The sequence below is a fragment of the Salmo trutta genome, chromosome 21 (genome assembly GCF_901001165.1).
Source record: "Salmo trutta chromosome 21, fSalTru1.1, whole genome shotgun sequence".
Lineage (NCBI taxonomy): Eukaryota > Metazoa > Chordata > Actinopteri > Salmoniformes > Salmonidae > Salmo > Salmo trutta.
Genome location: NC_042977.1, coordinates 9361168 through 9387209, shown reverse-complemented (window position 1 = coordinate 9387209; position 26042 = coordinate 9361168). Strand labels below are relative to the sequence as shown.

Sequence of the window (26042 nt, the reverse complement as noted above, 5' to 3'; positions counted from 1 at the left end):
TGTGCCATGGCGGAGATTTTTGTGGGCTATACTCGGCCTTGTCTTCGGACGGTAAGTTGGTGGTTGTAGACATCCCTCTAGTGGTGTGGGGGCTGTGCTTTGCCAAAGTGGGTGGGGTTATATCCTGCCTGTTTGGCCCTGTCCGGGGGTATCATCGGATGGGGCCACAGTGTCTTCTGATCCCTCCTGTCTCAGCCTCCAGTATTTATGCTGCAGTAGTTTATGTGCCGGGGGGCTAGGGTCAGTCTGTTACATCTGGAGTATTCTCTTGTCTTATCCGGTGTCCTGTGTGAATTTAAATATGCTCTCTCTAATTCTCTCTTTCTTTCTTTCTCTCGGAGGACCTGAGCCCTAGGACCATGCCTCGGGACTACCTGGCATGATGACTCCTTGCTGTCCCCAGTCCACCTGGCCATGCTGCTGCTCCAGTTTCAACTGTTCTGCCTGCGGCTACGGAACCCTGACCTGTTCACCGGACGTGCTTGTTGCACCCTCGACAACTACAATGATTATTATTATTTGACCATGCTGGTCATTTATGAACATTTTAACATCTTGACCATGTTCTGTTATAATATCCACCCGGCACAGCCAGAAGAGGACTGGCCACCCCTCATAGCCTGGTTCCTCTCTAGGTTTCTTCCTAGGTTTTTGGCCTTTCTAGGGAGTTTTTCCTAGGGAGTTTTTCCTAGCCACCGTGCTTCTTTCACATGCATTGCTTGCTGTTTGGGGTTTTAGGCTGGGTTTCTGTACAGCACTTTGAGATTTCAGCTGATATACGAAGGGCTATATAAATAAATTTGATTTGATCTCTATCAGAGAAGTAGTTGGTAAACCAGGCGAGGCAATCATTTGAGAAACCAAGGCTGTCGAGTCTGCCGATAAGAATGTGGTGATTGACAGAGTCGAAAGCCTTGGCCAGGTCGTAGAATACGGCTGCACAGTAATGTCTTTTATCGATGGCGGTTATGATGTCGTTTAGGACCTTGAGCGTGGCTGAGGTGCACCCATGACCAGCTCTGAAACCAGATTGCATAGCGGAGAAGTTACGGTGGGATTCGAAATGGTCGGTGATCTGTTTGTTAACTTGGCTTTCGAAGACCTTAGAAAGACAGGGTAGGATAGATATAGGTCTGTAGCAGTTTGGGTCTAGAGTGTCACCCCCTTTGAAGAGGGGGATGACCGCGGCAGCTTTCCAATCTTTGGGAATCTCAGACGATACGAAAGAGAGGTTGAACAGGCTAGTAATAGGTGTTGCAACAATTTCGGCAGATCATTTTAGAAAGAGAGGGTCCAGATTGTCTAGCCCGATTTTGCAGCTCTTTCAGAACATCAGCTATCTGGATTTGGGTGAAGGAGAAATGGTGGGGGCTTTGGCGGGTTTCTGTGGAGGGTGCCGGGCAGTTTACCGGGGTAGGGGTAGCCAGGTTGAAAGCATGGCCAGCTGTAGAGTAATGCTTGTTGAAATTCTCAATTATAGTGGAATTATCGGTGGTAACAGTGTTTCCTATCCTCAGAGCAGTGGGCAGCTGGGAGGAGGTGCTCGAATTCTCCGTGCCAATTCTGTGGCTTAAAAGCTGTACTTTGAAGAAAAAAATTGCAATTCAAAAAGAGAGGTGAAAATATGAGACCGTCTCTGTGGGTTCAAGTCTTCACATTTCTTCCAACAGATAGCAGTCTTTAACTTTGTGTGAGATGGAGAAATGATACTGATAAAAAGGAATGGAATTTCGAGAAGGGGGTATGAAAGCCACGGTACTATTTATGTGCGTGTGTCTATACTGTACTGTGTGTGTCTCTGTGTGTGTGTGTGCATCTGTATACTTTCGTATGTGTGTGTGCGTGCTCTCAATATTCACCTCCACATGTCCTCTTGTCCAGTAGCTGGTAACCGGTGGGACACTGGCACTCGTAGCCGATTGGTCGATCCAGGCAGATGTGGGAGCAGCCGCCGTTGTTGAGCGTGCACTCGTTGAGCCCTGGGAGACAGAGGTCAGATATAACCACTAAGAGAGGCCTTTTAGCACCTGGGTCATGTCCATTCAGCACCAAACAAAAGAAAACGGACTGAAACAGAGGGGGACTACTTGGACTTAAAACGTTTTCTGGTGCGTGCCCAAATGAACACAACCATGACAGATTGGCCCAATTCCATTTCTCATTCTCCGTTCAGTCGCTCACCCCACTTGCTCAGTTGTACTCCATGGAAACTCCCTCGAGTTCCGAAGGAGTTAACACCGTCCTATTGAGTACCCTTCAATAATTCGTTTGGAAGCTTCTCAGCATCTCTGATCCTCCACAACGCCCAGCTTTCTCCTCTCCTCTTCGGGAAAACCCTATCAAATAGCTGCCAGTCAAGTTGCGCTCACATGTTCCCTCACTGTTTTGAAGTAGGACTGAGCGAGAGAAGGAAGCGAATGAATGAAAGCATTCAGGAAGTGAATTAGGATTGAAAACAATAAAGATGAATTTATCACCAATTATACAAACAAGGATGGCTGAAAAATGCTTCCCACCAATAACGGTAGATCAGTGAATAACAGCGTATCCCAGCGGTTCCTGGAGAATGTCCAAAATCATGATAGAAATAAATATACTGCTCAAAAAAATAAAGGGAACACGTAAACAACACATCCTAGATCTGAATGAAATAAATCATCTTATTAAATACTTTTTTCTTTACATAGTTGAATGTGCTGACAACAAAATCACACAAAAATAATCAATGGAAATCCAATTTATCAACCCATGGAGGTCTAGATTTGGAGTCACACTCAAAATTCAAGTGGAAAACCACACTACAGGCTGATCCAACTTTGATGTAATGTCCTTAAAACAAGTCAAAATGAGGCTCAGTAGTGTGTGTGGCCTCCACGTGCCTGTATGACCTCCCTACAACGCCTGGGCATGCTCCTGATGAGGTGGTGGATGGTCTCCTGAGGGATCTCCTCCCAGACCTGGACTAAAGCATCCGCCAACTCCTGGACAGTCTGTGGTGGAACGTGGCGTTGGTGGATGGAGCGAGACATGATGTCCCAGATGTGCTCAATTGGATTCAGGTCTGGGGAACGGGCAGGCCAGTCCATAGCATCAATGCCTTCCTCTTGCAGGAACTGCTGACACACTCCAGCCACATGAGGTCTAGCATTGTCTTGCATTAGGAGGAACCCAGGGCCAACCGCACCAGCATATGGTCTCACAAGGGGTCTGAGGATCTCATCTCGGTACCTAATGGCAGTCAGGCTACCTCTGGCGAGCACATGGAGGGCTGTGCGGCCCCCCAAAGAAATGCCACCCCACACCATGACTGACCCACCGCCAAACCGGTCATGCTGGATGATGTTGCAGGCAGCAGAACGTTCTCCACGGCGTCTCCAGACTCTGTCACGTGCTCAATGTGAACCTGCTTTCTCATCTGTGAAGAGCACAGGGCGCCAGTGGCGAATTTGCCAATGTTGGTGTTCTCTGGCAAATGCCAAACGTCCTGCACGGTGTTGGGCTGTAAGCACAACCCCCACCTGTGGACATCGGGCCCTCATACCACCCTCATGGAGTCTGTTTCTGACCGTTTGAGCAGACACATGCACATTTGTGGCCTGCTGGAGGTCATTTTGCAGGGCTCTGGCAGTGCTCCTCCTGCTCCTCCTTGCACAAAGGCGGAGGTAGCGGTCCTGCTGCTGGGTTGTTGCCCTCCTACGGCCTCCTCCACGTCTCCTGATGTACTGGCCTGTCTCCTGGTAGCGCCTCCATGCTCTGGACACTACGCTGACAGACACAGCAAACCTTCTTGCCACAGCTCGCATTGATGTGCCATCTTGGATGAGCTGCACTACCTGAGCCACTTGTGTGGGTTGTAGACTCCGTCTCATGCTACCACTAGAGTGAAAGCACCGCCAGCATTCAAAAGTGACCAAAACATCAGCCAGGAAGCATAGGAACTGAGAAGTGGTCTGTGGTCCCCACCTGCAGAACCACTCCTTTATTGGGGGTGTCTTGCTAATTGCCTATAATTTCCACCTGTTGTCTATTCCATTTGCACAACAGCATGTGACATTTATTGTCAATCAGTGTTGCTTCCTAAGTGGACAGTTTGATTTCACAGAAGTGTGATTGACTTGGAGTTACATTGTGTTGTTTAAGTGTTCCCTTTATTTTTTGAGCAGTGTATATATATAAAATATATACAGTAGATACACTACATGACCAAAAGTATGTGGACTTCGAACATCTCATTCCAAAATCATGGGCATTAATATGGAGTTGGTCCCCCCTTTGCTGCTATAACAGCCCCACTCTTCTGGGAAGGTTTTCCACTAGATGTTGGAACATTACTGAGGGGACTTGCTTCCATTCAGCCACAAGAGCATTAGTGAGGTCGGGCACTGATGTTGGGCGATTAGGCCTGGCTCGCAGTTGGTGTTCCAATTCATCCCAAAGGTGTTCGATGGGGTTGAGGTCAGGGCTCTGCGCAGGCCAGTCAATTTCTTCCACACCGATCTCGACAAACCATTTCTGTATGGACCTTGGTTTGTGCATGGGGGCATTGTCATGCTGAAACAGGAAAGGGCCTTACCCAAACTGTTGCCACAAAGTTGGAAGCACAGAATCGTCTACAATGTATGCTGTAGCTTTAAGATTTCCCTTCACTGGAACTAAGGGGCCTAGCCCGAAGCATGAAAAACAGCCCCAGACTATTATTCCTCATCCACCAAACTTTACAGTTGACAATATGCATTCGGGCAGGTAGTGGCATCCGCCAAACCCAGATTCGTCCGTCGGACTGCCAGATAGTGTAGCATGATTCATCACTCCAGAGAACGCATTTCCACTGCTCCAGAGTCCATTGGTGGTGAGCTTTACACCACTCCAGCTTGTGCTTGGCATTGCACATGGTGATTTTAGGCCTTGTGTACGGCTGCTCGGCCATGGAAACCCATTTCATGAAGCTCCCGACAAACAGTTATTGTGCTGACGTTGCTTTCAGAGGCAGTTTGGAACTCGGTAGTGAGTGTTGCAACCGAGGACAGGCGATTTTTACGCTTTACGCGCTTCAGCACTCGGCGGTCCCATGCTGTGAGCCCTACCACTTTGTGCTGTGAGGCCTACCACTTTGCAGCTGAACCGTTGTTGCTCCTAGACGTTTCCAATTCACAATAACAGCACAGTTGACCGGTGCAGCTCTAGCAGGGCAGAAATTTGATGAACTGACTTGTTGGAAATGTGGCATCCTATGACGGTGACACTTTGAAAGTCACTGACCTCTTCAGTAAGGCCATTCTACTGCCAATGTCTATTGAGATTGAATGGCTGTGTGCTCGACTTTATACACCTGTCAGCAACGGGTGTGGCTGAAATAGCTGAATCCACTAATTTGAAGGGGTGTCCACATACTTTTGTATATATAGTGTATCATAATATCGTACTTGTATCTCAAAATGATTGTAATTTGGTTAACCTTAAAAATCAAACTGAAAATGATTCAAATCTAAAAGACAAAATTCAACCACAGAGCCACCTTAGATCATGGGAAAAGGCCGCACTTGACCGTCCCACGGTGAATGGCTACGCTATGAAACCACATACTATTGCAGAGATTTTGATATTACCAGCCGCAATTGATATGGTGAAAACAATGTGCGGTGAGGCAAAGGTACAGAAACTCAGATCACTACCGTAGTCAGATAACACTGTTAAATGAAGAATTGACGCTATTGCTAGCAATCAAGAGGAAACTCTGACTGAATGACTCAAACTCCCCAGCTTATGCTCTCCAAATGGTGAGGGCCTAAATGTCCACGCGTTTGACTTTTTTTCGCTATACATGTCGGGGGATGCTATTCACGAGGACACGTTGTTCTGTCACAAGATTCCCGAGCATGAAACGGCACAGGGGATGTTCAGTGTGCTGCGTGGCTATGTTGACGATAAACAGATTCCATATGGGATCGAATGGTGGGCTTATTCACAGATGGGGCTCCATCTATCACGGGATGGCGGGCGGGCCTCTGCACTCTAGTTATGAATGAGTCTCCCTCTGCCATATGGACGCACTGTATGATACCCCGAGAGCAACTGGCGGCAAAAGAGCTGGGCACAGAACTCAGAGATACTGCAGCAGGTAGCTTCGATTGTAAACTACATCTAACTACATCCATTGCGCACACGCCTGTTTAAAATACTATGTGGAGATATGGGACCAGAGCATGATGATGTTCTATTTCACACAGGCTTGGTGGTTATCGAGTGGGAGTGTTGGAAATATTTTTTTGCATTGAGAGAGGAACTGTTGTAAAAAATAAAATAAAAAGATCTGGTTGACTTCTGTGTAAAGAAAAGAAAATAACAGAAAACAGCATCAGTACCTGTGGGGTAGGACACAGAAAGTAGGACACGGACCTACTTCCCAATCGTGTCCCACACGAGTGATGTCTGCTCGCCTCCAACGCTTGGAAGAGCACTTTGGGACGGACCTACCTCCCAATCGGTTTGACTGTGATTCTGGATCAGTTGATATGCCAGTAAGTGGAATCAAACAGCTGATCGGGCTGTCATGTGACCGAATGCAACAGACAATGCATTCATGGGTCACTACAGAGGAGTTTTGGTTCCTGACTCAAAGGGAATACCCTGCCGTCTCCCTCTGAGCATTAATGCCGCGTTTAAAACAACTGGGAACTCAGAACTGGGAAATCGGAAATCTCAGACTTCAGTGCGTTCAAAACAACTGGGAAAAGTCACTTTGAACGGTCATCCAACTCGGAATTCCAACTCGAAAACTCAGACCCCTTTCTAGAGCTCCGACTTTCCGACCTAAAGATCACTGATGTCATGAGTTGACCTCGTTCTCAGTTGTTTTGAAAGCACCATAAAACTCATGGTAGGCTACCCTTTGCCGGCTCATATCTGTGTGAAGCTGGATTCAGTGCTCTCGTCTGCATTAAAACCAAATATCGATCCAGGTTGGATGTGACAGCAGAGATGAGGTGCACACTGTCGACCATCTCATTAGTGGTGGTGAGACAAAATACATTATGCCAGAGTAATTTGCAATTGACTGCCCCACAAAAGTATGTGATGGTGAGTTGGGAGGACAATCAGAAATGCTATTAGATGCTATGTTTTTCAATTGACTGCCATAGCCCCAAATAAAAAAATTGGCTGTTAATGACATTATTTTTTTTCATATGGTTGGGGTCGCGAGAATTTTCATATATCAAAATAGGGTCGTGGGCCAAAAAGGTTTGGGAGGCCCTGGGCTAGCCCAAGGAAAAGAAGAAAGATACATCACAATCAATTTGTGAGAAGCCAGTCTCCACCTAGTGTGTGTGAAAGGTGTTCAATTTGGGAGGTGACCTCTAAATCATTCCTCTCTATTCATGAGAGCTGGTTTGGAAAGCTGCCACAGTTTTCACACTCAAGTAGCCTCAAAGGACCTTCCTGTCTCTCACACACACACACACACACACACACACACACACACACGTAACTGCCCAAATAACAAAAACACCAATACAATGTGTCTTAATAACGTGTTGGGACACCACGATCCAGAACAGCTCCAATGTACCTTGGCATAAATTCTACAAGTGTCTGGAACTCTACTGGACGGATATGACACCATTCTTCAACGAGAAATACCATAATTTGTTGATTTGTTGATGGTGGTGGAAAACGCTGTCTCAAGCACCGCTCCAAAATCTCCCATAAGTGTTCAGCTGGGTTTAGATCGACTGAGCATATGGTTTACATCATTTTCATGCTCATCAAACCATTCAGTGACCACACGTGCCCTGTGGATGGGGGAATTGTCGTCATATGTTGGCATAGCCATGGTAGCCAAAATAATAGCCTGCCCAACATTTTCATACATGACCCTAAGCATAATCGGATGTTAATTAACTTAGGAATCACACCTGTTTGGAAGGCAGTGCTTCCAATACACTTTGTATCCCTCATTTACTCAAGTGTTTCCGTTATTTTGGCAGTTACCTGTATGTGCTCACACAAACACACGTGCGAACACACTTTCTCTCCCTCTCTCTCTATCCCTTTTTATCTCCCTCCCTCCCTCCCTCTCTCTCTCTCTCTCTCTCTCCTTTTCCCTCTCTCTTTTCAACCTCTAATGCATCGGCGCTCCCCATAAGCTCATCCGGGGATAAAAGCAGCATCTGCCTGTGTTCAAATGAGAATGGCTGTATCATGATACAGCATTCAATCAATATTTGTGGTAATAGGCTTTTATTTCTAATGGAACGGTAAAATATCAAATACATAAAAACACACGCCTGAGCGCACCGAGAAATACACTCCGGTTTATTTTTGCAGCGTTAAGGTTGAGGGGAGTAAATTGGAGTAAATTGGGGCCCATTATCCTGGCCGCTGTGTGTGTGTGTGTGTATGTGTGCTTATAAATACGCTTATACATTTCTGTGCGCGTGTGTCGTGTCTGTGTATAAATGTTTGTGTGAGTACATAGGTGTGTGCGTGCTGTGCGTGTGTGTGGTTTACGGCATCTGTGTCTTGGTGTGTCTACCGTATGCTGTATAAAACATGAGTGTGTTTTCTGGGCTGCTCCGCTTTAAGGGGAACATCTTGCGAGTGAAGGGTTGAGCAAGCAGAGGGATGAGCTAGGTGTCTGTGGACACGCTTTTAATGAGCTGCATTAAAGACTGATGAGACCCTGAGTCGGAGAGACAGAGAGGGAGGGAAGGAGAGAGAGAAAAGGAGAATAGAGTGGGGGAGGGGCAGAGAAAGAGAGAGATGGGGCAGGAGAGGGGGAGAGATGGAGAAAGGGAGAGGGGGAGGAAGGGAAGAGAAAATAAAGGAAGAGAGAAAAGGAGTTAAAAAGAGACGAGACAGACGGAGAGACAGAAAAAAAGAAAGAGCGAGAACGAGAGAAGGGAGAGGAGCTCCCTTTGGGATTTCTGTTTCGGTTTCATACTTTCTCCTTCCTTGCCCTTCCTTTGCCCTTCCCTCTCTTATGTTCTCTCCACCCTCTTCTCACTTCTTTAATCTCACCCTTACACCACCCCTCTACCTCCCCTTCCCCCTCTACCTCCCCGTCCCCTGTACCACCCCTTCCCCTCTACCTCCCCTTTCTCTCTACCTCTCATTCCCCCTCTACCTCCCTTTCCCCTCTACCTCTCATTCCCCCCTACCTTCCTTTCCCCTCTACCTCTCATTCCCCCTCTACGTCCCTTTCCCCTCTACCTCCCCTTCCCCTCTACCTCCCCTTCCCCTCTACCTCCCCTTTCTCTCTACCTCTCATTCCCCCTCTACCTCCCTTTCCCCTCTACCTCTCATTCCCCCCTACCTTCCTTTCCCCTCTACCTCTCATTCCCCCTCTACCTCTCATTCCCCCTCTACGTCCCTTTCCCCTCTACCTCCCCTTCCCCTCTACCTCCCCTTTCTCTCTACCTCTCATTCCCCCTCTACCTCCCCTTCCCCTCTACCTCCCCTTCCCCTCTACCTCCCTTTCCCCTCTACCTCCCCTTCCCCTCTACCTCCCCTTCCCCTCTACCTCTCATTCCCCCCTACCTTCCTTTCCCCTCTACCTCTCATTCCCCTCTACCTCCCCTTTCTCTCTACCTCTCATTCCCCTCTACCTCCCTTTCCCCTCTACCTTCCTTTCCCCTCTACCTCTCATTCCCCCCTACCTTCCTTTCCCCTCTACCTCTCATTCCCCCTCTACCTCCCTTTCCCCTCTACCTTCCTTTCCCCTCTACCTCTCATTCCCCCTCTACCTCCCTTTCCCCTCTATCTCCCCCTCTACCTCCCCCTCTACCCCCCCCTCTACCTCCCCTTCCCCCTCTACCCCCCCTTCCCCCTCTACCTCTCCTTCCCCCTCTACCTCTCCTTCCCCCTCTACCTCTCCTTCCCCCTCTACCTCCCCTTCCCCCTCTACCCCCCCTCTACCTCCCCTTCCCCCTCTACCCCCCCTTCCTTCCCTTCCCCTCTCCCCTGTCTCCAGGGATTTGGAGGTGTGTAGTCCGTGAGAAATCCGTGGCCCAGCAATTTACAGATTTTCCAAATTCGATCTATGAATCCTATCAGTCTGGTTTTGACCTCACCACCCGTATAGAAGTCACTAATGCCTTATTACTCGTTATTACTTATTACCACGACACTCTCTCTATACTAATGCTTCTCAATTTAAGCCCAGCTTTTGATACTATCGACTATCACATTCTCATCAGGAGCCTAGAGACAAATGTTGCTCTTCAAGGTCAGGCGCACACTTGGTTTCGCTCCTATCTGTCAGACAGACTCCAATTTGTGCAATTAGATAATGAATCCTCGCCCTTAACCAGTGTTAGATTCGGCGTACCTGAAGGGTCGGTTTAGGGACCGTTATTGTTTTCATTGCACATGTTACCCCTAGGAGATGTCATTTACACAAACAAAATCAACTTTCATTGTTATGCTGACGATACTCAACTACATCTGTCAACGAAACACGGTGACGTCACACAAATATTAAACTTACAGAACCGAAATTCATACAAAACATTCATTATTATCATTTAACCCCATTGTTAAAAACAGACGGCGCTGTCATTATAGCAAAACAATCTGACAAAAGATCTCAGTCTTACACTTGACTCTGACCTCTCCTTCAACACCCACATGAAAAACATTTCCAGAGGAACCTACTTTAATTTACCAATGCCGTACTGGCCACGCACACCAGTGGTGGGTTTGGCACCGAAACGAGAATGCATCAGCAGAAAAGAACCCCATACGTACTGTAAAATAGGGTGGCGGATCTTTGATGTTATGGAGCTGTTTTGTGGCCCTTTTTAAGGTCAACGGCACCATGGACTTTACCCAGTACAAGGACATTTTAGCCAAAAACCTGGTTGCCTCTGCCAGGAGGATGAACCTTGCTAGCACAACTAGGCTTGGGTCGATATACCGTTTATACCGTATGCCGGGGTATATCGAAATACAATACTATCAATACCGTTTTAAAAAACAGGGGTGCGTGCTACGCCACTGCTTATAACTAATGATAAGTTAATTATAACTATAATAAATCTAAGATGTGTCAAATGAATTATATCCACCTCAGGGCTCCAGCTATGCATTTGATTTGCTAACTAAGTGGCTAGATGTCAAGATCAAGCTTCTTGACTACAGCAGAGACATTCAATTCCATCATGTATCAAGGTCCCTGTTGCCTCAATTGTTTTGTTCCCCCCCAAGAAAAACAAAATAACAATTATAATACTTAATTATTTTCAACATAAATAGCGGCCCTAGTGTGTACTTCCGGTAATACCGTATACTAGCCTTCCCTGTAGCTCAGTTGGTAGAGCATGGTGTTTACAACACCAGGGTTGTGGGTTCGATTCCCACGGGGGGCCAGCACAGAAAATAAATGTATGATATGTATGAAATTGTATGAAATGTATGCATTCACTACTGTAAGTTGCTCTGGATAAGAGCGTCTGCTAAATGACTAAAATGTAAATACCCTGGTATAGTACAGAAACGGTATGACGGTATGAAAATCTAGATACTGCCCAAACCCTAAGCACAATTACTAAGCACAACAACTCAACAACTTTGGGAGGGCAAGCATGCCAAATAAGTTAAAGTAAGAAATACAATTGAAGCCAAAAAAGCACAGTCAAAGAGGAGAATAATTACTCTGTCAAGGAAACTTTTTTTTAAAGAATTAGAGGCATAATAAGACAAAATAAACCTTGGTCAAAAGCAGTGCACTATATACAGTAGAGAATAGGCTGCCATTTGGGACAAACTGTCTGTCTCACTGTCTGTAAGCCCTAGAACAATCAGGGAAATTAACAATTAGGCCAGGCGCTACACCACGAGGCACAATTAGGCCAGGCACTACACCACGAGGCACAATTAGGCCAGGCGCTACACCACGAGGCACAATTAGGCCAGGCGCTACACCACGAGGCACAATTAGGCCAGGCGCTACACCACGAGGCACAATTAGGCCAGGCGCTACACCACGAGGCACCTCTATTTTGTCCTTACCGAGAGAGAGGTGAGATACAGGGAGCATTACAAAAGGAAGAGACAGAAGACAGACAGAGCTTCTTTACCTCTCACACACACACATGCACACAAATGCGCACACACACACGGTACCTTTTTCTCCATACAGCAAGGCTGACACAGAGCAGTACCTTGCTAGCCTTGCTAGCTGCTTTGCCTTTGTCTTATGCAGGCCTGTAATCTGAAGGCCATGTACTGTCAAGGAAACTTTTTTTTTTTTAAGAATTAGAGGCATAATAAAACAAAATAAACCTCTTTGAGGTGTTTGAATCCTTTGACTGTAATGTGATTTGTGGATTCAAACAACTCAAACAACGTATTTACAATGTGTGTGCCCGTGTGTGTGTGTGTGTGTGTGCCCGTGTGTGTGTGTGCATGTGTCCTTACCACACTCCTTCTTGGGCTCATCGGAGCGGTCCTTGCAGTCCTTGACATTGTCGCACACCTTAGCGCTGTCGATACACTCTCCGTTCTTACACAGGAACTTCAGGGGCCCCTCACACTTAGTGGCTGTTGCAGGAAGAGAGACGGGGAAATAGTTTTACTACAGACAGGTAGCCAGGAAGACATACACAGAGAAGCAGTCAGACAGGAACAGACAGACAAAAAGTCAGCCAGACATAAAGCCAGCCAGTCAGGAAGTTGGCCAAACAGCCAGCCAGACAGACAGAAGTAGCCAGCCAGATACATAAATAGACAGAGACAGCCAGCCAGCCAGTCAAACAACCAGACAGACAACCAGCCGAGCAGACGGCCATCCAGACATCCAGCCAGCCAACCAGCCACACACACACAGCCAGCCAGCTATCCAGTCATCCATCCAGCCAGCAAGACATTCAGTCATCCATCCAGCCAGCCAGCCAGCCACAGACAGACATGTCACCGATATCCTTCCCCGAGATGGAGGCCGGAGTAGAACGGCCAGAGTGGAGCCGAGTCCACCCCCCCAGTCGCAATTAATTCCCTAGCCCAGACATGAAACGGCCTTCCTACCGTTGACACAGCCTGACTCGTCACTCTGGTCAGGACAGTCGTGGACCTTGTTACACTGCTTGGTGCCGTGGATACAGGAGCCGTCACCACACTGGAATTCATCTGGGCGGCATGTCAGCAGAGCTATAGCACACACACACCGACACCCACACATACCCACACACAGACAGACATACCCCCACACACGGACATACCCCCCCACCCGGACAAACCCACACACACGGACATACCCCCCCCACCCGGACAAACCCACACACACACGGACATACCCCCACACACACACGGACATACCCCCACACACACATACCCCCACACACACACGGACATACCCACACACACACACGGACATACCCACACACGGACATACCCACACACACACGGACATTCCCACACACACACGGACATACCTCCACAGACGGACATACCCCCACACACGGACATACCCACACACACACGGACATTCCCACACACACACGGACATACCTCCACAGACGGACATACCCCCACACACGGACATACCCCCACACACGGACATACCCCCACACACGGACATACCCCCACACACGGACATACCCACACACACGGACATATCCCCACACACGGACATACCCCCACACACGGACATACCCCCACACACGGACATACCCCCACACACGGACATACCCCCACACACGGACATACCCACACACACGGACATACCCCCACACACGGACATACCCACACACACGGACATACCCACACACGGACATACCCACACATACACGGACATACCCCCACACACACGGACATACCCCCACACACACACATACCCGCACACACACACACACACATACCCACACACACACATACCCACACACACACATACCCCCCCACACACACACACACACACACACACACACACACACACACACACACACACACACGGACATACCCCCACACACAGACATACCCCCACACACAGACATACCCCCACACACAGACATACCCACACACACGGACATACCCACACACACGGACATACCCACACACACGGACATACCCACACACACACACAGACATACCCACATGCATTCATGCACACAGATACACACAGGATGGAGAGAGAGTTGGATACAAATGAGCATTGAAACTAGACTACAGGTAAAGAGGAGGAGATCTATAAACAACATACAGTGTTTCCCCTATATTCATTTATATCCATTATGAAAACGTATGCACTCACTACTACTGTAAGTCGATCTGGATAAGTGTGTCTGCTAAATGACGGTGGGATCTGATTAAGGCCCACTAATCTAGTGCTGCGCCACCACGAAAACACACTCTCATACACAGGCAAGACTGCGGCTGGGAATGCCTCTCCACATGATTTAATCATACTGTAGATACTGTACCAATAGTGGATTCCGATAGCTCAGAGGAGTTTTGCAACACAACAACAGAGTTGCGGGTGGCTGTTTTTCTCCTACCTTTGTTTAATCTTCATTTGTCTTTCATTAAAAAGGTTGGTTGAACAGGACCTAGATTTAACACCCTGCATGGAAAATAATCTAGCTTGGGGAAACACTGCAATATGGGTTGGATTCCTGTATATGGGCAACATACAGAGAATACAGTTTACACATACAGTACACTGTACTACCGCTGAATGTACTACAAGTAACTCAATAGATATGTGTGCTACATCGTAATATAACAACAGCGGAGCTTGAACTCGTTCTGACATGACTTACTTTTGGATGATGTGTGTGCTGTTATTGTATTGCTAGATATTGCTGCACTGTTGGAGCGTGAAACATAACCATTTCGCTGCACCTGCGATAACATCCGCAAAACTGTGTACGCGACCAATAAACTTGCTGTGACCAAAAGGGACACACAGAGACAAAGCGATGTAATTCGCCCTAGCTCTGGCTTTCTCGTCAAAACTGAAGATCTCATTATTATTCAAAAGCATGGGCCACATAACAGTGAATAATATATATATATATGTGTGAGTTACCAGTCACTTTGAATAATGCTACATGCCAGTGATTGTGTGATGGGCCAAAAGCGCCACAGAGACACAGCGATATGATCGTTCTCCCCGGCCCTGGCTTTCTTGTCAAACCCAAGACCTCGATATTATTCAAGGGCTTTTAAACGCTCAAGGACATTAATGGGTTGCCTAGCAACTAGGGCTGGGCATAGCTGCGTGAAGTAAGGGTCCTGAGGGTATTGCAGCAACCCCTGAAAAAGATGGGTTAAATATAAATATTAATTTTTTAAAAAGTCCTGCATTAGCGGAACGATATAGTTGTCTGTAGCGCACGCAAAAAACACTTTCTGCCACTAGATGTGAAATGATACGATGACTATGAGGTTAAAGGTCAGACTGTCAGCTTTAATTTGAGGGTATTTTCATCCATATCGGGTGAACCGTTTAGAAATTACAGCACTTTTTGTGCATAGACCCCTCATTTTAAGGGACTAAAAGTATTGGGACAAATTCACTCATATGTGTATTAATGTAGTCAAAAATGTATTCCTAGCACACAATGATTGCATCAAGTTTATGACTCTACAAACTTGTTGGATGCATTTGCTGTTTGGTTTGGTTGTGTTTCATATTACTTTGTGCCCAATAGAAATTAATGGTAAATAATGTATTGTGTCATTTTAGAGTCACTTTTATTGTAAATAAGAATAGACTGTTTCTAAACACTTCTACATTAATGTGGATGCTACCAGGATTACGGATAATCCTGAATTAATTGTTAATAATGATGAGGGAGAAAGTTACAGACGCACAAAAATCATACCCCTCTAAAATTGTGAACCTCCCCTGTTATTATAATGGTGAGAATTTAGTAGAGGTCGACCGATTAATCAGGGCCGATTTCAAGTTTTCATAACAATCGGAAAACTGTATTTTTGGACGCCGATTTGGCCCATTTTTTTTTAGACATTTATTTAACTAGGCAAGTCAGTTAAGAACACATTCTTATTTTCAATGACGGCCTAGAAACAGTGGGTTAACTGCCTTGTTCAGGGGCAGAACGACAGATTTTTACCTTGTCAGCTCGGGGATTCAATCTTGCAACCTTACGGTTAACTAGTCCAACGTTCTAACCACCTGCTTTACATTGCACTCCACGAGGAGCCTGCCTGTTATGCGAATGCAGTAAGAAGCCAAGGTAAGTTGCTAGCTAGCATTAAACTTATCTTATAAAAAACAATCAATCAATCATAATCACTAGTTAACTACACATGGTTGATGATATTACTAGTTTATCTAGCCTGTCCTGCGTTGCATATAATCGCTTAGGTATACATTGCTCCAACCATAAACATCAATGCCTTTCTTAAAATCAATACACAAGTATATATTTTTAAACCTGCATATTTAGATAACATTGCCTGCTGACATGAATTTCTTTTAACTAGGGAAAATGTGTCACTTCTCTTGCAAACAGAGTCAGGGTATATGCAGCAGTTTGGGCCGCCTGGCTCGTTGCGTACTGTGAAGACTATTTCTTCCTAACAAAGATAGCCGACTTCGCCAAACGGGGGATGATTTAACAAAAGCGCATTTGCGAAAAAAGCACAATCGTTGCACGACTGTACCTAACCATAAACATCAATGCATTTCTTAAAATCAATACACAGAAGTATATATTTTTAAACCTGCATATTTAGCTAAAGGAAATCCAGGTTAGCAGGCAATATTAACCAGGTGAAATTGTGTCATTTTGCGCCGCCTGGCTCGTTGCGAACTAATTTGCCAGAATTTTACGTAATTATGACATAACATTGAAGGTTGTGCAATGTAACAGGAATATTTAGACTTAGGGATGCCACCCGTTAGATAAAATACAGAGCGGTTCCGTATTTCACTGACAGGAAAAACGTTTTGTTTTCGAGATGATAGTTTCCGGATTCGACCATATTAATGACCTAAGGCTCGTATTTCTGTGTGTTATTATGTTATAATTGAGTCTATGATTTGATAGAGCAGTCTGACTGAGCGATGGTAGGCAGCAGCAGGCTCGTAAGCATTCATTCAAACAGCACTTTCGTGCGTTTGCCAGCAGCCCTTCGCAATGCATTGCGCTGTTTATGACTTCAAGCCTGTCAACTCCCAAGATTAGGCTGGTGTAACCGATGTGAAATGGCTAGCTAGTTAGCCGGGTGCGCGCTAATAGCGTTTCAAACGTCACTCGCTCTGAGACTTGGAGTAGTTTTTCCCCTTGCTCTACATGGGTAACGGTGCTTCGAGGGTGGCTGTTGTCGATGTGTTCCTAGTTCGAGCCCAGGTAGGAGCGAGGAGAGGGACGGAAGCTATACTGTTACACTGGCAATACTAAAGTGCCTATAAGAACATCCAATAGTCAAAGGTATATGAAATACAAATCGTATAGAGAGATATAGTCCTATAATTCCTATAATAACTACAACCTAAAACTTCTTACCTGGGAATATTGAAGACTCATGTTAAAAGGAACCACCAGCTTTCATATGTTCTCATGTTCTGAGCAAGGAACTTAAACATTAGCTTTTTTACATGGCACATATTGCACTTTTACTTTCTTCTCCAACACTTTGTTTTTGCATTATTTAAACCACATTGAACATGTTTCATTATTTATTTGAGGCTAAATTGATTTTATTGATGTATTATATTAAGTTAAAATAAGTGTTCATTCAGTATTGTTGTAATTGTCATTATTACAAATAAATACATTAGAATATAAATAATAATTAAAAAAATGCTTAAAAAAAAATATCGGCCGTTTAATCGATATCGGCTTTTTTGGTCCTCCAATAATAGGTATCGCCGTTGAAAAAAAGCATAATCGGTCGACCTTTAGAATTTAGTAATCTGGTATTGCCCCCTTCTAGCTTGTTTCTGGTCAGAGGTTTAGGAGTGTCTGAAAAATCACAATAGTCACTTAAAACGAACCCTACAAATAGCACCGTTGGGCGATTTGCAAAGCCATAGTCAATAAATGAATGTAATAATAATCTTAGCAAAAATATTCATCTTAATTTACAATCTGTGAATACCATTAGAAATCACAATTCATGCAAGACATCACAGCACAGTTGAAAAATCTAAAGCACATGGTAATAAAGAGGGTGGTCTGCGGACATAGGTGGGATTGGCTGAGATTAGCTGAGGGCTGGGATTAAAAAGTCCTGATCTGTAATAGTTAAGACCGAAAACACCATGTATCATGTATACCATGTAAAGTGACTTCGTAAAGTATTCAGACCCCTTGACTTTTCCCACATTTTGTTAGGTTTCTGCCTTATTCTAAAATGTATTACATAGTTTTTTTCCCCTCATCAATCGACACACATTACCCCATAATGACAATGCAAAAACAGATTTTTAGACATTTTTGCTAATTTATGAAAAAAAAAAGATTTATAATATCACATTTACATAAGTATTCAGACACTTTACTCAGTGCTTTGTTGAAGCACCTCTGGCAGCGATTACAGCATTGAGTCTTCTTGGGTATGACGCTACAAGCTTGGCACACCTGTATTTGGGGAGTTTTTCCCATTCTTCTCTGCAGACCCTCTCCAGCTTTGTCAAGTTGGATGGGGAGTGTTGCTACACAGATATTTTCAGGTCTCTCTAGAGACGTTCGATCGGGTTCAAGTCTGGGCTCTGGCTGGGTCACTCAAGGACATTCAGAGACTTGTCCCAAAGCCACTCCTGCGTTGTCTTGGCTGTGTGCTTAGGGTCGTTGACCTGTTGGAAGGTAAACCTTCGCCACAGTCTGACGTCCTGAGCACTCTCTTTCATCAAGGATCTCTCTGTACTTTGCTCCGTTCATCGTTGCCTCGACCCTGACTAGTCTCCCAGTCCTTGCCGCTGAAAAACATCCCCACAGCATGATGTTGCCACCACCATGCTTCACCACTGGGATGGTGCCAGGTTTCCTCCAGAAGTGATGCTTGGCATTCAGGCCAAAGATTTCAATCTTGGTTTCATCAGACCAGCGAATCTTGTTTTGGCAAACTCAAAGCGGGCTGTCATGTGCCTTTTACTGAGGAGGGGCTACCGTCTGGCCACTCTACCATAAAGGCCTGATTGGTGGAGTGCTGCAGAGATGGTTGTCCTTCTGGAAGGTCTCCACAGAGGAACTCGAGAGCTCTGTCAGAGTGAGCATTTGGTTCTTGGGTCACCTCCCTGACCAAGGCACTTCTCCCCTGATTGCTCAGTTTGGCCGGGTAGCCAGCTCTAGGAAGAGTCTTGGTGGTTCCAAAACTCTTCCATTTAAGAATGATGGAGGCCACTGTGTTCTTGGATACCTTTAATGCTGCAGAATTGTTTTGTACCCTTCCCCAGATCTGTGCCTCAACACAATCCTGTCTCGGAGCTCTACTGACAATTCCTTTAACCTCATGGCCTGGTTTTTGCTCTGACATGCACTGTCAACAGTGGGACCTTATATAGACAGGTGTGTGCCTTTCAAAATCATGTCCAATCAATTGAATTTACCACCGGTGGACTCCAATCAAGTTGTAGAAACATCTCAAGGATGATCAATAGAAACAGGATGCACATGAGCTCAATTTCACTTACGTAAATAAGGTATTTGTTTTTTCATTTTTATAAATTTACAAAAGTGTATAAAAACCTGTTTTCGCTTTGTCATTATGAGGTACTGTGTGTAGATCTCTGATGATTTTTTTGTATTTAATACATTTTAGAATAAGGCTGTAACGTAACAAAATGGGGAAAAAGTCAAGGGGTCTGAATACTTTCCAAAGGCACTGTACCTTTTAATATATATATATCAAACCATATTTCTGGCATGTAATACTGTGTATAAAAGTATCATGTATGTAAAATGTATGAATAATGTATAAAAAAATACAAATAAATAAAATAATGTTACTTTTGTCCTCTGAAAAGTGTGGCTGGGCCAATAACAATAATAATAATAATAATAATAAATAAATAAAAATGTAAACACGTGACTATCTGCTTGACAACGTCTTAGCCAGTTGCGCCACCCGAAAAGGTACCAATTCGATAGCGAAGAGGAAACAGTTTAAACTGGGGAGTGAGGTTACGGTACCATTTAATTCTGTTACACATGTCTGTATATGAGTTTTGCTCTGAATTTGAGTGTTTTTATATGCATGTATGTGTATGTACAGACGTGTTCACACTGCACTTAGTTCGAGGAGCAGCACAAAACTGAGCCATTGCTATGGTTACCCAAACAGGCAGAGCAGGGGCAGTGAGGAGCGGGAGACAGACAGAGACAAGCAGCTAACTAATGGAGGAAGTTACTGTAGTTCGGACAGGATTTGAACGTCGGTCGTGGGTATGTGTAGGACTTGGCCTTAAATGTAATGCCCATGCAGGACTCTACATAGACAGAATGTCACAGTGGTTGCGTGTTGTGTTTGTCTGTTAGCCCATGGTTTAGAAATGCTCGTGTGAATATGGGATAAGTCTGAAGCTGGAGCTTAGGAGAGCCCGGGGCTAAGAATAATGCAGTGTAATAAGGCCTAATATGTATCTAAGAGAGGAAAAAAAAACATTTCCATTCACTTACGACAATCCGCCTCGTCCGATTTATCCTTGCAGTCCGGATCCCCGTCACATTTCCACGCCAGCCTCACACACTCCCCGTTGGCGCACCGAAACTCCTCCACCGTACAGTTCATCTTGCGTCGCGATGGCGACCCTTCACTCCCACAACGCTCCGGCCACTCGTCAGAGCCGTCTGGGCAGTCTGGGTCGCCGTCACAGTTCCACATGACAGGCACGCACTCTGAGGTGTTGCAGCGGAACTCGTGCGGACCGCAGGTGGTCGTTGGCGAGTGGCGCGAGGAGCATTTTAGTTCGTCAGAGCCATCGTCGCAGTCGTCATCGCCGTCGCACACGTAGACAGGTGCCAGGCACTTGCGGTTGGCGCACTGGAATTGGCTTTTCGGGCAGGACTTGGCGTCTAGGTGAGAAGAGGGGAGGGAGATAGGGAGAGGTCAGCTAGAGTGAGAAAATCAACTGCTGATCGTGATATAAGACACACAACAAGACAGAAATACCAAACACACACACCTCCGCTCCATGGTAGATCTCTATCTCTCTATTCTCTTGCTCTCTCACACAAGAGTCAGAGAATTACAGATATCCCATCACTCATACAGTCTCCGGCTGTATCCCAAATGACACCCTATTCCCTATGTAGTGCACTACTTTTAACCAGAGCCCTATGGGCCTTTGTCAAAAGTAGTGCAGAACATAATAGGGTGTCACTTGGGACACACTTCTTTATCTCAGAAAACTCACTGAGAGCAGAGCTTTGATATTCATATAGACGACAGGGAGTTTCTCCCTGCTGCTGCTGTCGCCCTGGGTTTATTCTTAAAGGGGATTTAGGTCTGGGCTATGTTCATTAGGGCCCATCTTAGGGCCCAATATTTGATTTGATTTGAAAACGAGCCTTTCTCACATCGGTTTGGATAATTGTTTCCCGTTTCATCCCTAATGAACACGACTCTGGGTTGCTGTCTTAAGCATTCTGTTCTCTGTGACAAATGACAGGGGGAAAAAAATACAGCACGCAAATAAAATGTCATTCGTCAAATAGAGACATTTAATTTAGGATTTTAGTGACTCATTTCCACCCGCAGAGTTTAAACAGTGTGTGAGTGTGTTTGTGTGTATGTGCGTGTGCCCGCCCACTGGTACATCCGTAAGTATGTTGAGTCAACGTTGTTTCCACATTATTTCAATGGTACACTGTCAATGTCGATAACAAATGGGATCTCCAAGTCACTGACCTACAGGATTTCTTTTATCTTGCCTTTAACCAAGCTTATAAAGGCATGGCTTCAATGTTGAGTTAATCCCACATCGAATTAATGTTCATTCACAACTGTATCTCAACCATTAATACTAGAACTGCTAAAAGCAGTCAGTTGGACTGCTCATTAACATATTTATTTTATTACTCTGCCATTTTCAAGTCATGCCCCCTTCCATCCTTGACTTTTCCTAAATAAGTCTACAGTGAGGGAAAAAAGTATTTGACCCCTGCTGATGTTGTATGTTTGCCCACTGACAAAGAAATGATCAGTCTATAATTTTAATGGTAGGTTTATTTGAACAGTGAGAGACAGAATAACAACAAAAAACTCCAGAAAAACGCATGTCAAAAATGTTATAAATTGATTTGCATTTTAATGAGGGAAATAAGTATTTGACCCCTCTGTAAAACATGACTTAGTACTTGGTGGCAAAACCCTTGATGGCAATCACAGAGGTCAGACGTTTCTTGTAGTTGGCCACCAAGTTTGCACACATCTCAGGAGGGATTTTGTCCCACTCCTCTTTGCAGATCTTCTCCAAGTCATTAAGGTTTCGAGGCTGACGTTTGGCAACTCGAACCTTCAGCTCCCTCCACAGATTTTCTATGGGATTAAGGTCTGGAGACTGGCTAGGCCACTCCAGGACCTTAATGTGCTTCTTCTTGAGCCACTCCTTTGTTGCCTTGGCCGTGTGTTTTGGGTCATTGTCATGCTGGAATACCCATCCACGACGCATTTTCAATGCCCTGGCTGAGGGAAGGAGGTTCTCACCCAAGATTTGACGGTTCATGGCCCCGTCCATCGTCCCTTTGATGCGGTAAAGTTGGCCTGTCCCCTTAGCAGAAAAACACCCCCAAAGCATAATGTTTCCACCTCCATGTTTGACGGTGGAGATGGTGTTCTTGGGGTCATAGGCAGCATTCCTCCTCCTCCTCCAAACACGGCGAGTTGAGTTGATGCCAAAGAGCTCCATTTTGGTCTCATCTGACCACAACCCTTTCACCCAGTTGTCCTCTGAATCATTCAGATGTTCATTGGCAAACTTCAGACGGGCTTGTATATGCGCTTTCTTGAGCAGGGGGACCTTGCGGGCGCTGCAGGATTTCAGTCCTTCACGGCGTAGTGTGTTACCAATTGTTTTCTTGGTGACTATGGTCCCAGCTGCCTTGAGATCATTGACAAGATCCTCCTGTGTAGTTCTGGGCTGATTCTTCACCGTTCTCATGATCATTGCAACTCCACGAGGTGAGATCTTGCATGGAGCCCCAGGCCGAGGGAGATTGACAGTTATTTTGTGTTTCTTCCATTTGCGTATAATCACACCAAATGTTGTCACCTTCTCACCAAGCTCTCACCGAGCTCTTTGGTCTTGGCCATGGTGGAGAGTTTGGAATCTGATTGATTGATTGCTTCTGTGGACAGGTGTCTTTTATACAGGTAACAAACTGAGATTAGGAGCACTCCCTTTAAGAGTGTGCTCCTAATCTCAGCTCGTTACCTGTATAAAAGACACCTGGGAGCCAGAACTCTTTCTGATTGAGAGGGGGTCAAATACTTATTTCCCTCATTAAAATGCAAATCAATTTATAACATTTTTGACATGCGTTTTTCTGGATTTTTTTGTTGTTATTCTGTCTCTCACTGTTCAAATAAACCTACCATTAAAATTATAGACTGATAATTTCTTTGTCAGTGGGCAAACATACAAAATCAGCAGGGGATCAAATACTTTTTTCCCTCACTGTATATAACACAATGCCGTTGTTAGAATCGTAATATCACAAACAGAACTGGGGTTATAACCGGTTTTAGGAGGGCATGTCATTATTTAAATGGTTTTCCACTGTTGGCCCCTCCTCCTCCCGACAGTAAGGCCTGCTCTGCTCCTTCTCCCGACATTAGGGCCTGCTCTGCTCCTCCTCCCGACATTAGGGCCTGCTCTGCTCCTCCTCCCCACAGTAGGGCCTGCTCTGCTCCTCCTCCCCACAGTAGGGCCTGCTCTGCTCCTCCTCCCCACAGTAGGGCCTGCTCTGCTCCTCCTCCCCACAGTAGGGCCTGCTCTGCTCCCCCTCCCGACAGTAGGGCCTGCTCTGCTCCCCCTCCCGACAGTAGGGCCTGCTCTGCTCCTCCTCCCGACAGTAGGGCCTGCTCTGCTCCTCCTCCCGACAGTAGGGCCTGCTCTGCTCCTCCTCCCGACAGTAGGGCCTGCTCTGCTCCTCCTCCCAACATTGGAAGTGGCCAGTTGATAATCCCCCTAATAATTGCCCTCGAAACTGAACCTAAACTATACCCGAAACAAATTTCACACATACAACAACAGATGAAATAAATGACGTAAAGTATGATGGGGAGAAAGGCAGAATGGGTGAGTTGTTGAGCGAGGGGAAGCGAACGATGCCTAATGATGTAATCACCAATTGTGAATGAAGAACAGGGTGGCCCATTCTATTGCATTGGTATACTCTAATCATAATCTCAAAGTGGTATGTACCCTATATCAGTCCACCGATCCAAGTAGTCTACTCTGGCCTACTTGGATGGCACGGCTGTTCTCTGTGAAAGGAGGCTCCGGCCGCTCCGGTTGCTGTGTTCTACAACATCCTTGACTTGGCTGCTATCAACACACACGTGTTGTTCAAGCAGTGCATCAACAACACCATGCCCAGTCTGGCATATGGGCTATTTAAGAGACATATGAGGGCCAAGGCAGCAGCAAAGATTCCACGCGAGCCTCTGCGCGAGCCAAATTGCGCACAGCTCCCAAGGAGGAGACAGTGCCAGGTGGCCAGATGCACAAAGAACAGAACCCAAGTCATCTGTGTCACCTGCAAGCGACATGTTTGTGGGAAGTGTGTCAAGCAAGTCAGAGTGGCGAAGATTTCTGTCGGCTGTTAGGACAAGGGATAACCGCTAAATGAAATCCAACTGATGCCATTGCATGAAAACGCAGACCATGTAAGCACAAGCTGACAATAATTGACTATTTTTGACTGCTGTCATATTAACACTTAGAGTTGAAGTCGGAAGTTTACATACACCTTTGCCAAATACATTAAAACTCAGATTTTCACCATTCCTGACATTTAATCCTAGTAAAAATTCCCTGTCTTAAGTCAGTTAGGATCACCACCACAATAATAGGATCACCACCACATCACATTCCCAGTGGGTCAGAAGTTTACATACACTCAATTAGTACTTGGTAGCACTGCCTTTAAATTGTTTAACTTGGGTCAAATGTTTTGGGTAGCCTTCCACAACCTTTCCACAATAAGTTGGGTGAATTGTGGCCCATTCCTCCTGACAGAGCTGGTGTAACTGAGTCAGGTTTGTAGGCATCCTTGCTCGCAAACGCTTTTTCAGTTCTGCCCACAAATTTTCTATAGGATTGAGGTCAGGGCTTTGTGATGGCCACTCCAATACCTTGACTTTGTTGTCCTTAAGCCATTTTGCCACAACTTTGGAAGTATGCTTGGGGTCAATGTCCATTTGGAAGACCCATTTGCGACCAAGCTTTAACTTCCTGACTAACGTCTTGAGATGTTGCTTCAATATATCCACATAATTTTCCTCCTCATGATGCCATCTATTTTGTGAAGTGCACTAGTCCCTCCTGCAGCAAAGCAACTGCACAACATGATGCTGCCACCCCCGTGCATCACGATTGGGATGGTGTTCTTCGACTTGCAAACATCCCCCTTTTCCTCCAAACATAACGATGGTCATTATGGCCAAACAGTTCTATTTTTGTTTCATCAGAACAGAGGACTTTTCTCGAAAAAGTACGATCTTTGTCCCAATGTGCAGTTGCAAACCGTAGTCTGGCTTTTTTATGGCGGTTTTGGAGCAGTGGCTTCTTCCTTGCTGAGCGGCCTTTCAGGTTATGTCGATATAGGACTCGTTTTGCTGTGGATATAGATACTTTTGTACCTGTTTCCTCCAGGATCTTCATAAGGTCCTTTGCTGTTGTTCTGGGATTGATAAGCATTTTTCGCACCAAAGTACGTTCATCTCTAGGAGACAAAACGCATCTCCTTCCTGAGTGGTGTGACGGCTGCCTGGTCCCATGGTGTTTATACTTGCGTACTATTGTTTGTACAGATGAACTTCGTACCGTTAGGCGTTTGGAAATTGTTCCCAAGGATGAACCAGACTTGTGGAGGTCTACAATTTGTTTTCTGAGGTCTTGGCTGATTTCT

General features: G+C 45.6%; 1 protein-coding gene across 2 annotated transcripts in view; it reads right to left on the bottom strand.

Moving 5' to 3' along the window:
• The window catches only part of LOC115156620 (low-density lipoprotein receptor-related protein 8), a 213539-nt gene that overhangs the window by 38728 nt on the left and 148769 nt on the right, over positions 1-26042 (bottom strand). For both annotated transcript variants that reach the window (XM_029704122.1, XM_029704123.1), the window contains exons 5-8: positions 20586-20981; positions 13024-13146; positions 12418-12540; positions 1860-1979 (exon numbers count right to left, since the gene is read on the bottom strand). In XM_029704122.1, the coding sequence (XP_029559982.1) occupies positions 1860-1979; positions 12418-12540; positions 13024-13146; positions 20586-20981 (762 nt within the window). The remainder of the gene's footprint in view (positions 1-1859; positions 1980-12417; positions 12541-13023; positions 13147-20585; positions 20982-26042) is intronic.